Source organism: Alosa pseudoharengus, unplaced genomic scaffold, assembly GCF_046254945.1.
Source record: "Alosa pseudoharengus isolate Yale_2024_CS ecotype anadromous, Long Island Sound unplaced genomic scaffold, YU_APseudo_1.1 YU_APseudo_1.1_scf_14, whole genome shotgun sequence".
NCBI lineage: Eukaryota > Metazoa > Chordata > Actinopteri > Clupeiformes > Clupeidae > Alosa > Alosa pseudoharengus.
This window is the reverse complement of record NW_027468609.1, coordinates 19684491-19696521: the sequence shown is the minus strand read 5'-3', so window position 1 is coordinate 19696521 and position 12031 is coordinate 19684491. Positions and strand designations below refer to the sequence as shown.

The window sequence follows — 12031 nt, the reverse complement described above, 5'->3', positions numbered from 1 at the left end:
TGTTTTGGGGCTCCAATCTAGACTTCTGGCCCCATGTGCTTGGTAAACCAATGTATTAATATAGTTGTTATTTACACCAACCCTGTCACCTTTTAATCTTAGAGGGTACTAAAATCACAGATTTATTTGAAACATTCATATTCAAAGTGAAGCACTAAGGGTGGTTTACTGAAGTTGTATTGACAAATAACAAAATACAACAGCATTTGTATTTGTTGTAAACAAGTACATCAGTTTAATGACTTGTTTTTCAACAGATTTGCTGAACAAATCCGCAAATGTGCATTAAATGAGCAATTTTCAACTACAAAATAAAAACAAAATAGACAAACATTAATAATCAAAAATAAAATGTCCCAAAAAATAGATGATTATTCCTACTTCGTTCCTGGTTTTTAGGCATCTGCAACTCTGCAGTGGACGAACCTGCAATGATTAAATAAATACATAAATAAATTTTTAAAAAAACAATGTTAAATGTGTCGTGTCATATTAACAGGCTATGTAACCATTTGCCATCAAGAAAACCTCACCTTCTGGTAGGTAGAGTTAGGTAGAGGTAGAGATGTGCTCCAAAGGACTTCAACAGTGTCTCTGAAAAAAAAAATATATTGCATAAGTGCATAGTTGATCGAGCAGAATGAGTTTATTTTGCTATCATTACTTACACTCAAATAACAAGCAATTCCACATGTAACAATTCATATTCTATTGGCAAATGAGGCATAATCAAAAGAGTATACTTAATTGCAGTATGGTGAACGCTTAACATGGTGATCTACTGCAGCCTAAATATTAGGGTAGCACCGCTACATCACTTGCCACTATCTTAATCAAATGTAAGTTTATTTTCATCACAGAAGTCTCCCCACCCAACATGGTATATTTTCTCAAACACTACCATCTCTCTCCAAAGATCTTAGAGCAGAGCGCACTGCTGTTCCATCTTTGCCTATGAAGCTGGAACGTTACCGATGCCCAGAGTCGCGCTAGTCAGTGGGTTGGGTTGGGACTGGGAGCCTGGGCTTAGTCTGTTGTTGCTATCAGACTTACCACTATGTCACATATTATAGAGCAGTAATAAACTATCAACACTTTCAGGTGCGAAATCAGAAACAATCCCTCTGTGGTAAATTTGCCTTCAGCTACGTTTTCATGTAGCTACTGTAGTGCTAATGTCCACTTCAGTCAGCTAGCTAACTTTAATTTACGACATAATAAGCCCACCTAGAGCTAGGGTACATGCTTGATTGAACATCCAAAACAATCCCAATATCCTTGACATCTGAAATACATCTAGATAAATATATATTAATGGGAGACATTTCTCTGTTGATGGCGGAGATTTAGCTCTGGTGATGGCTTATATTAGATCGATCATGACAGCTAGCTAGCTACCTCAAGCACAAAACATACTGTAAATAATCATGCAAAACATACCTGTATCTTGCTCGTTTTTCTCCTCCTCTGTCATTTTCTTCGTTCTGTTTTCGGCACCAGAGGGATACGTCCTTTTTTGTGACTTGTCTTAACATTACCGTCTCTTCCGATTGTTGAACTTGTTGCAGTGTCTGCACGAATTGTCTATCCACCGAGGTGTCTACTTTATGCGCGTGACTCAAAGGCTGACACAGTAGCAGTAGGCAGGCATATTGATCATGAAATCATAATTTTCTTGATTTGAATGATAATTGTTTCATTTATTCATTCATTGATGTCACTTGTTTACGTTATTTATTATGTAAAAAAAAAGAAAAAGAAACTCGATTGGGGGCCCCCAGCCGCTTAGTTCGCTTATGCCTCGGGCCGGCCCTGGTCATACGTATGATTACTGTGAATGTGTGTGTGTGTGTGTATCTGTTTGTGCACATGTGTGCACATGAACTGGGTTAACATGACCCCTGGAGGCAAATATACGGAAAAATGGTCATCCTAGGCCCTACAGTTCTCAAGATATTCACAGAGAACTGTGTCTGGTCTACCCTCCTTTCGGGGGGTCCAGTCCAGCGGGGGGGCTATAGATCAAAACGAAAAATGACAGTTCCATGCTATCCATGTGGGGGTACATGCCCAACAAGTTTTGTGTACCCCGGTCTTTCAGTGTCCCGGGAATCTTTGTTGGTGTACGTCACTAAATGTACACATAAATTGTTTTATTGTAAGGCCCCCCATGAACGAAAGTACACAAAACTTGGCATGCATTCGGAGGGTCTCATAATGATCCTACACTTTCAATTTCGTGCAGTTATGACCATGTCAGCCAGAGATATTGTGATGAAAACACCTAATTTTTTGCTTTTGAATTTTTAACTAGGTGGCGCTATACATGAAATAAGTGGTAATGGGATGGGTTGACATGGCCCCTTGAGATCAACATACAAAAAAAAGGTGGACCTCCTAGGCCCTACGGTTCTCGAGATATTCACAGAAAACTGTCTCCGGCCACCTACAGGCCAGTTGGTGTATAGTAACATAAATGAATTTATTGTGTGGCCCCCCATGAACAGAATTCCACGAAACTTGGCGTGCATACAGAGGGTCTCATAATGATCCTACACTTCCAATTTCGTGCAGTTTTGACTATGTTAGGTCACAGATACCTGCGATTACAACACCTCATTTTTACTTTTTTGTGTTTAAAGAAGCCCTATGCAGGTCTGGTTATTCCTTCGCTGTTTCTGGGTTTTCGCCTGATTTGGGCTCGCATTATTCACGACATAGCTCCCCCTGCAGCTTCGGTAGCAAGTGACTGCTACGCTAAACCCCCAATAGCTAGCGAGCTAGCATCAATAAACCAAGCTAAACACATAGGGCTCACAATAAAACGGTCGAGCAAAAATCACATTACAAAAACGAAGTTCACCCAAAGGTAGGCTACTTACAATTTCAACAGCAACAAAGCCAAGTCGGAGTCCGTTTTGCAGTCTTCTTAGAAACTACAATCTGACTAAATCTGACTACATTTTCGAGTATTTCCGCCAAGTTACATCCGGATGTGTTCCGACCGTGACCAGAAAGTTGCATATTCGTTTTTTCCGCGGAGAAGCACTAGGGGGAGACGAAGCACCCACCAAACGACCCAAAAAGTGTTGTAGAACCATCAGAACGACTCTCAACCTGCATAATTAAGGTCATTTTTGCTAAAATTGTTGCATAGGGCCTCTTTAACTAGGTGGCGCTATACATGAAATGAGTGGTTATGGAATGGGTTGACATGGCCCCTTGAGATCAACATACAAAAAAAAAATGGTCCTCCTAAACCTTACGGTTCTCGAGATATTCACAGAAAACTGTGTCTGCCCTACCCTCCTTTCGGGGGGTGCAGTCCAGCGGGGGGGCTACAGATCAAAACGAAAAACGATGGTTCCATGCTATCCATATGGGGTTACATGCCCACCAAGTTTCGTCTACCCCGGTCTTTCAGTGTCCCGGGAATCATTGACGGAAATTTGGACATGCGAAAAAGAAAAAAAATAAATAATAATAAAAAAAAAATCTGACTAAACCTATATGACCGCAGCTTCGCTGCGCGGCGGTCATAATAAGCTCTATTGGAAGCTCATATTTGAGATTGTCCGGCATTTTGGTTCATTTATGATGTATGGGCGATGTAAGAGAAAGAGAGACAAGGTGCCCAGCTGACAGGACTGGAGGAGAGGGTGATGAGAAAGAGAGATGACAACAACGCTGAGAGAGCAGGAGAGAGTGATGAATGATATCAAGAAAAAAGCAGTGGAGGAAGAGAGACAGATAAGGGAGATGGAAGAGAAAGTGATAGAGTGTGAGAGAATGTTGAGAAAACACATGAAGGAGGAAGAAAGACGCATAGGAGACATGGAAGAAAAAGTGAGAGAGCAGGAGACAATGTTGAAAGAAAAAGTAAAGGAAAACAAAAGACAGATAAGGGAGATGGAAGAGAAAGTGAGAGAGTCTGAAAGAGAGAGTCTGAAAACATGTGAAGGAGGAAGAAAGATTGATACAAGAGGTGGAAGAGAAAGCGACAGAGCAGGAGAAACTGTTTAGAGCAGTGTTTCTCAAACTTTTTCAGACCAAGGACCACATAACCAAAAAAAAAAAACCCTCACGGACCACCTAGCTAAAAAAAAGATTTCAACAGTGTATTACACAACAGACCTACTCACTGAACCACCTTGCTTATTGTCTTTGCACCTTGCTTATTGTGTCAGAGGATTCATATGATTTAAACTGGCGTAGCTTACATAAGCAGTGTTGCAGAACTGTTTGGATTTACATACAAGTTGGATCAATGTTGCAAACAACTCATCTATATTATATTTTACCATGTCTGCTTGCGGACCACTTGGGGTGGCTTGCACACACTTTGAGAAACACTGGCCTAGTAGATATTTCTCCAGCAGCATTTACTGTACAGCATGGTTTCTCTTGTGATTGTGGTCTGTTGTGTAATACATGTAATAATCTTTTTTTTTAGCTTTCTAGCTAAGTTTGAGAAACACTGTACTAGGCCTAACATCACATGTTACCATATAACACATTTCACACATACTTACACTACCGTTCAAAAGTTTGGAGACACTTAGAAATGTCCTTGTTTTCATCATTAATGTTGTAAATGACTGTTTATGACTGAAAGAAATGGCTGATATTTAATGCAATATCTATACATTGCCCATTATCAGCAACCATTCACCCAATGTTCCAAAGGCATATTCTGTTTACAAATCTGATAAAATTATTAAAGGCTAACTGAGAAAACATTGGAGAACCCTTTTGCAATTATGTAAGCACATAATGTAATCTGAAAACTGCTGCCCTGCAAACAATACAACTCTCAGCTCTGTCTATAATGGAGTGGAATGGAAATGTCTAAGTGACCCCAAACTTTTGAATGGCAGTGTAGGCCTATATAAAAAGTAAACAGTCATAGCATATGAATAGCACATTGCATTCATATAGCGCTTTTTCAAGACACTCAAAGCACTTCACAATGAAGAGTGAACCTCACCACCAGCAATGTGTAGCGCACCTGGGTGATGCACGGCAGCCATTATGCGCCAGAACGCTCGCCACACACCAGCTTGAGGAGCCACTATCCTTACTGTCTGTTTTACAGGGTTCCCACTCTAAGTCAAATGTAAAATTCCATGACTTTTCCCTTACGGATTTCCATGACTTACTATATAATGATTGTTACAATATATTGACCGATTTCAAAGCAGCCGTGTAGCGTAGGGTTTTGCTGGGAAGCAACCATCGTGATGCCACGCCCCCACATGCCAGGCACTAATTCCTGCTGTAACATAGACTAAAACATAAAAAACCTTTCCCTGGAAATAAAATTGAGCCTACTTTAAAAGCTGTCAGCCAAACAATTATCACTCATTAGTCTACCGTCTTGTAAAATAAAAGACTTATTAGTCTACCGTCTTATTCAAATAATTCTTAATTGTGACGTGAATGTGTAATTGTCTTTTTGTACATGTCTCGCAGTAGGTAGCCTATCCTCAGAGAGGGTTAAAGCGGAGCGGATATCTATTTATCTATCTATATCTATCTACTGTATCTATATATTGTCCTTTGGCAATGTAGTGAGCAATGTTGTGTTCTGAAGAGTTTCGTCATATTTACATGGTGTTCCAGTCCGAAACATAGAACTGTATAGTGCAAATCACATAACCACATATCATCAGAATGAATTTGAAGATGCAACCTAAACTAGCTGCTTGAGAAATGCACCTCAAATGTAGCAAATTGTTGCATATTGCTTAACAATAACAGAACTCCGGTGACTTACTCTCAAAATAAATATTTATTTTTTTTAAAGCCACAAAACTTTGTATGAAATACAGATTCAAATAAATAACAGTGCATGTCATATTTTGAAATCCACCTATATCCGCCATTATTACAATTCCATCCCCACCCCAAAATAATAAGATGAATGAAATAAATAAGAGCAGCACACATCATGTGGTGTCTAATAATAATCATTGGTACTGTGAACAGGCCTACAGGCTGTCCCAACACATTTTAACAGCCTGCAGCAGCACATCATACGGAAGGCCATGGAGCATATTGAGGAAGAGCTGGCCACTCTTCAACACCTCTGTCTGCCTTCCCATCATACACCCTGCATTTCAAAAAGGCTTTAAAAACTTTGTTTTAAATCACTGAACAAAAAAACCATTATCAAGAAAACGGCATTTACGCCTACACCAGCGAGGTGGCGCTGTCAGCCAACAGGTTCTATCTTATCTTAGTCCAGTAGTCCGTGCGGAGATCTGAGCTTTACCCGAGATGCCCTATGCATTAAAGAAAACAGAGTCTATGCATGTTAGGAAGTGGGCACCAAGGCTATGGCTCATCTCATTAAAGAGAGCAGAGTCTGTGCATGTTTAGAAGTGGACACCAAGCCCACTATAGCTCATCTCTGTCCTGCTCACCCTCCTCTGGGGCAGGTCCGCCCGCATTGCCGTAGAGCTTGCCTATGATGGGCTGAACAACCTCCTCCAACTCCTTCTTCATGGCCTTAAATTCTTCTGTGTTAGCCTCCTGGTGGGACTCCATCCATTCGACCTTCTCCTCCACGGCCTTCTCGATGGTTTCTTTGTCGTCGTCGGACAGCTTGCCGCCCAGCTTCTCTTTGTCCCCCACCTGGTTCTTTAGGGAGTAAGCGTAGCTCTCCAGCTCGTTGCGGGCGTCGATACGCTCTTTTAACTTCTTGTCTTCGTCGGCGAAGAGCTCAGCGTCTTTCACCATCTGATCGATGTCCTCCTTGCTCAGGCGGTTCTGGTCGTTGGTGATGGTGATCTTGTTCTTGTTGCCAGTTCCCTTGTCTTCAGCCGACACACTCAGGATGCCATTGGCGTCGAGCTCGAAGGTTACCTCTATCTGTGGGACCCCACGGGGTGCTGGAGGAATGCCAGTCAAGTCAAAGTTACCAAGAAGGTGGTTGTCTTTGATCATGGCACGTTCACCTGAGGAAAGAAGGGAAAATGACCTATGATGTTATACCTGTTTTATTACTATCCCTGCAACCCAGACAGAAAAAAAAAACATTTTAAACATTTTAAACATTTTAAATGAAACATGTAATGAAATGAAAATGTCCCTACCTTCAAAAACGTTGATAGTGACAGATGGCTGGTTGTCAGAGGCTGTGGAGAAGATCTGAGACTTCTTGGTTGGCACCACGCTGTTCCTGGGGATCAGCTTGGTCATCACTCCTCCCATAGTCTCAATGCCAAGAGTCAAGGCGCACACATCCAGAAGAAGGACTTGTGCTGTTGAAATAATACAATGAGTCAAATCACAATTGCATTGTAATCATTAATTATATGTATTTGTGTGTGTGTGTGTGTGTGTGTGTGTGTGTGTGTGTGTGTGTGTGAGCAAGTTCACTGTATCGGATAAAAGGTGCATTGGATAGTACATAGGTTAGATAGATAGATAGATAGATAGATAGATAGATAGAGATACTTAATTTATCCAGAAGGAAATTGAGGAAGGTTATATGTAAGTGAGGTATTCACATACCATCATCTTCCCCAGAGAGTACGCCACCCTGCACAGCAGCTCCGTAGGCCACTGCTTCGTCAGGGTTGATGCCTCTGGAAGGCTCCTTGCCGTTGAAGAAATCCTTCACCAGCTGCTGGATCTTGGGAATGCGAGTGGAGCCACCGACCAGCACAATCTCATCAACATCAGACTTCTTCATGTCAGCATCTTCCAGAACCTTCTGCACAGGCTTCATCGTTGACCGGAAAAGGTCCTGCAAAGGGAAAAAGGCAATACATCAGTCTTATTTAATTCTAATTCTGATTTTAAGAACTGATATAGCTTATACAGTATGTTGTTGTTACTCATACTGCTATTTTACTTTTAACTGTATACTTCTGTGTTTTAACATGTGTTTACATGTGTGCACATGCACAATGTATCATGCAGAACTGCACAATTATTAACATAAAATAAGTGTACATATATATAATTTAACTTTCTCTTACCATGTTCAGCTCCTCAAATTTGGCACGGGTCAGGGTCTCGGAGAAGTCTTCGCCGTCAAAGAAAGCCTCAATCTCTATACGAGTTTGATGTTGGGCAGACAGGGCTCTCTTGGCCTTCTCAACCTCACGACGCAGCTTCTGAACCGCACGGTTGTCTTTACGCACATCCTTGCCCGTCTTCTTCTTGTACAGCTTGATGAAGTGCTCCATGACACGCTGGTCAAAGTCTTCACCTCCCAAGTGAGTGTCTCCATTTGTGGCCACGACCTCAAACACGCCATTGTCAATAGTCAGGAGGGACACATCAAAGGTACCCCCACCAAGGTCAAACACCAGAATGTTCTTCTCACCGCCCTTCTTGTCCAAACCATAGGCAATGGCAGCTGCAGTTCTGAGGATTAGAAATAAAACACACATTTTTTTATGACAGCTCAATTTAACACATAGGCAGATTGAGCTGCTCTCGGTTGGTATACTTACGGCTCGTTAATGATCCTCATAACGTTCAGGCCGGCGATGGTTCCAGCATCCTTGGTGGCCTGACGCTGGGCATCATTGAAGTAAGCAGGAACAGTGACCACGGCATGGGTGACCTACAGGGGCCAGGTAAAAGTAGAGGTAAAAGGTAAAAGTTTAACACATTAACAAAACCATGAAAGGGTATTCAGTTGGCTTGTTTTTTTTTTCCTCGCTAGAGCGAATAGCATCCATCACTACCTTCTTTCCCAGGTATGCCTCTGCGGTTTCCTTCATCTTAGTGAGAACCATGGCAGAGATCTCTTCTGGTGTGAATGTTTTCATCTGGCTACTAACGTTAAGCTGTATGTGGGGTTTGCTCTTCTTTTCAATCACCTGTGGGAAGGGTCATATGTGGTGAGATCAGAGTCCTAGTAGGTTGCTGATTGATCTGGTGATCAATTGATCTGCTATTTGATTTGTTACTTCAAAATGAATAGCCTAAGTGTAACACAGTATGTGTAACATTATAAGTTTTTAGACATAGCATCATCATGCTGACGACCAACTCACCTTGAAAGGAAAGTATTTCATGTCCTGCTGCACAGAAGAATCACCCCAAGTGCGACCGATCAATCTCTTTGCATCAAAGACAGTGTTCTCTGGATTGGAGGTCAGCTGGTTCTTGGCAGCATCACCAATGAGACGCTCTCCCTCAGCAGTGAAGGCCACATAGGAAGGGGTGATTCTGTTACCTTGGTCATTGGCTATGATTTCCACGCGGCCATTTTTGAAGATGCCAACACTGCACAAAGTGGGGGTAAAAAGGTAAGTGTGGTAAGGTAAGAGACTGTTTCTTTACATGATGTAATTCCAGAATCTCTAACACAAGAACGAACAGTGTTTACCAGGAATAGGTAGTCCCCAAATCGATGCCAATTACGGTCCCCACATCCTCTTTCTCGTTGCCATCGGCAACCACTGCGCCGACAAACAGGAGGCAGATCCACATCAGTTTCATGGTTCTGTTTCTTTGCTTATCTGTCAGAAACAAAGAATTGCTTTTAGCTCATGTCATGACACGCCATGGTTACTGAGAACAAAACAACTGATGGTGATAATGTTACTGTATATTTATTATTTTTACAAAAAATCTCCTTAATGTCGCCATAGCAACACTAAAAAAAACGTTAAATCCGACGTTAAACGTCAACGTTAGAGATAATCGCTGACGAATAAGATGATTTACAAGATGTTTGAATATTGGCTGACTAAATTACCCTAATAAGTTCACTTCGCTATCGACTAAATATCTCACGATATGGCTGAAGTCTCGGCTAACGACACACTTAGACATTCTCTGCTTCAACTTACCCATGACAATATGTTGAAATCCTTCGTATGAAAGTATGAAATCCTGAAGTATGAAATACACGCTACTGTCCAAGGATTCGTCTCTTCGTCTTGCTGTTTTTGAGTCTTCTGATAGTCTTCTTCTGAAATCTGATATATCTTCGTAGTAGCAGCTATGTAGTGGAGTGCCGATGTTTACTGTATTTAAACAGTAAGCTCTCCCATTCATCTGACAGAGACTCCCGCGCTGCTTAAGTCTCATTGGTCAACGTCAGCCAGTAATGCATAGTAAAGAGTTGATTGGTCCAGCCAGCCCAGCTGTTCGCTGCTGATTTGCCCACGTACTGAACCTTCAAACGTCATGTAACTGAATTATGAAGGGGACTGACACACGTGAAACTTGTGAGAAAATATTGCCAATGTTTACATCAGACGGAAGATTGAGAGAAGTTATCAATTCCTCCGATGTTGTTTACAATGTATAAACTTAAGTTAGAAAATAACAATAACTCGAAACGTATGTGGCTAATCCCAAATTGGAAAAGATAGCATACGAAAACATGATTAGGCTGATTTCATCTGAGCATAATAAAACCAGATCAAACACTAAGGCTTATATCCACCACTAACATTGTTAGGCCTACTAGATATCAGGTGTTTCCCCTCCCAAAACGTGATATAGCTGGGGAGACAGGCATAAAATAGCTGTATAACAAATGATATAACAAAATATAAGTATAAGTAAATGATCCCGTGAGCATTTATCCCACGCCGTGAATTAGTGAAACACACACAGCACACAGTGAACACAGACATATGTCTATGAGTGAACACACAGTGAGGTGAAGCACACACAATCCTGTTCCGTGTAACCCTCCAGTTACAAGTTCGAAGCGCTAACCGGCCGTAATGTTTAGATTGCTAACATTGTTCTACACTTCAGTAGGCATATACTATTGTAAAACAACTCTGTGATGAAGAATTAAATAACTTAATCCCATACATTGATGTCTGATTACAAATGTTTTGTGTTCAAATCAAGTGTCGTTCCAATGAACCAAGAAGGGCTTAGCCCAGATGAAACTTTTTGCACCTGATAGAGGAACATATTTTTCTGCTTGAAGCACAAAGCCAAGAAGACATGTTGGACATACAGGGTTTAGTAATAGTCTGGATTAAGTAGTCTAATTACACATCATAATTTCCCGACATTGGACAGTTCTGTGAGAATGCCACAAGAGGGTGCTCCAACACACTTGACCAAGGTGAGTTAGGTAAGATATACTGTATTGAACCAAAGGGGAAATTAGTCTTGGACTCCAAGCTACTGTGTCACATAACATATCCTCATGGATGAAGGAGCACCACCCCTCAGCCGAACCTCTCAAAGACTGAACTGCTGGTCCTTCCAGCCAAACAAACTATACATCACAACATCAACTTCAAAATTGACTCCTAACCAAACCACAATTGGTCCTTCCAAGGTCACAAGAAACGTAGGTGTCATAATTGATAACCAACTGACCCTCTCTGACTATGTTGCTTCGGTCGCCCAGTAGTGCCTCATCTCGCTATTTAATATAAGACAAATCATGCCGTACCTAACTCAATATACTCTCCCAACTTGCTGGTACAGGCCATGGTTCTCACGCCACAATTACTCTCAACTCTTAAAGCTGCAGTTGGGAAGTCTGACAGATTGAGGGGACTTAGCCAAAATGTTGAATGTTTACAACTTTCATGCCCCTCCCCCACTACCACCGAGCACTCTCTCATCGAGTTTGTGCTCATCAGGTTGCCATTGGCATCAGGGCGCACCAGACTGCACCAGACTGTGATTGACGGTCACAGTCAGTCTCACACAGCCCTGCTCTGATTGGACCAGAAGAACCGGGAGCTGTGGATGTTTGCAAAACAAATAGCAGTCTCTAGGTGGAGGTAGAAGTGTATTTTTTTTTTCTAAAAACCGGCTGATTTATGTTGTTCTGTCGGACAATAGTGTCGGTTTCAGTGAATATGATCAAAAAAATCTTGCCAACTGCAGCTTAAACAATGGGTCTCCTGACCTGTAGAGTGAAACCCTTGCAATACAGATTATCCAGACCCGTGTGTGGTCTTTAACCAACCCTTTCTACAAAATATTAATCTGTCTGTGCACTGATTAAATCTTTTGGTATCCTTATTGTTATCAAAACAAACCTCAGTCTTTTTCATGTTTCACACTCCTTAGCAGA

At 41.5% G+C, this 12031-nt stretch overlaps 1 protein-coding gene across 1 annotated transcript; it reads right to left on the bottom strand.

Annotated features, from left to right (window-relative positions):
* Window positions 1–5803: 5803 nt before the first annotated feature.
* LOC143123003 (endoplasmic reticulum chaperone BiP-like) lies at window positions 5804–10013 on the bottom strand. The gene is made up of 9 exons (XM_076284083.1): window positions 9819–10013; window positions 9353–9485; window positions 9018–9249; window positions 8706–8840; window positions 8469–8581; window positions 7989–8379; window positions 7519–7753; window positions 7098–7265; window positions 5804–6959 (listed from the first exon to the last, which is right to left on the bottom strand). Exons 1-9 carry the CDS (start codon window positions 9820–9822, stop codon window positions 6400–6402), a joined length of 1971 nt encoding a protein of 656 aa, XP_076140198.1. The 5' UTR covers window positions 9823–10013; the 3' UTR covers window positions 5804–6399.
* Window positions 10014–12031: the final 2018 nt, after the last annotated feature.

Excerpts from the sequence above, each read along its gene's own strand:
- LOC143123003 (XM_076284083.1), bottom strand. Across the intron at positions 8,380-8,468 it reads ATGAGGATCATTAACGAGCC|AACTGCAGCTGCCATTGCCT; the intron begins GTAAGTATACCA and ends TCTAATCCTCAG. Across the intron at positions 6,960-7,097 it reads CACTATCAACGTTTTTGAAG|GTGAACGTGCCATGATCAAA; the intron begins GTAGGGACATTT and ends TTCTTTCCTCAG.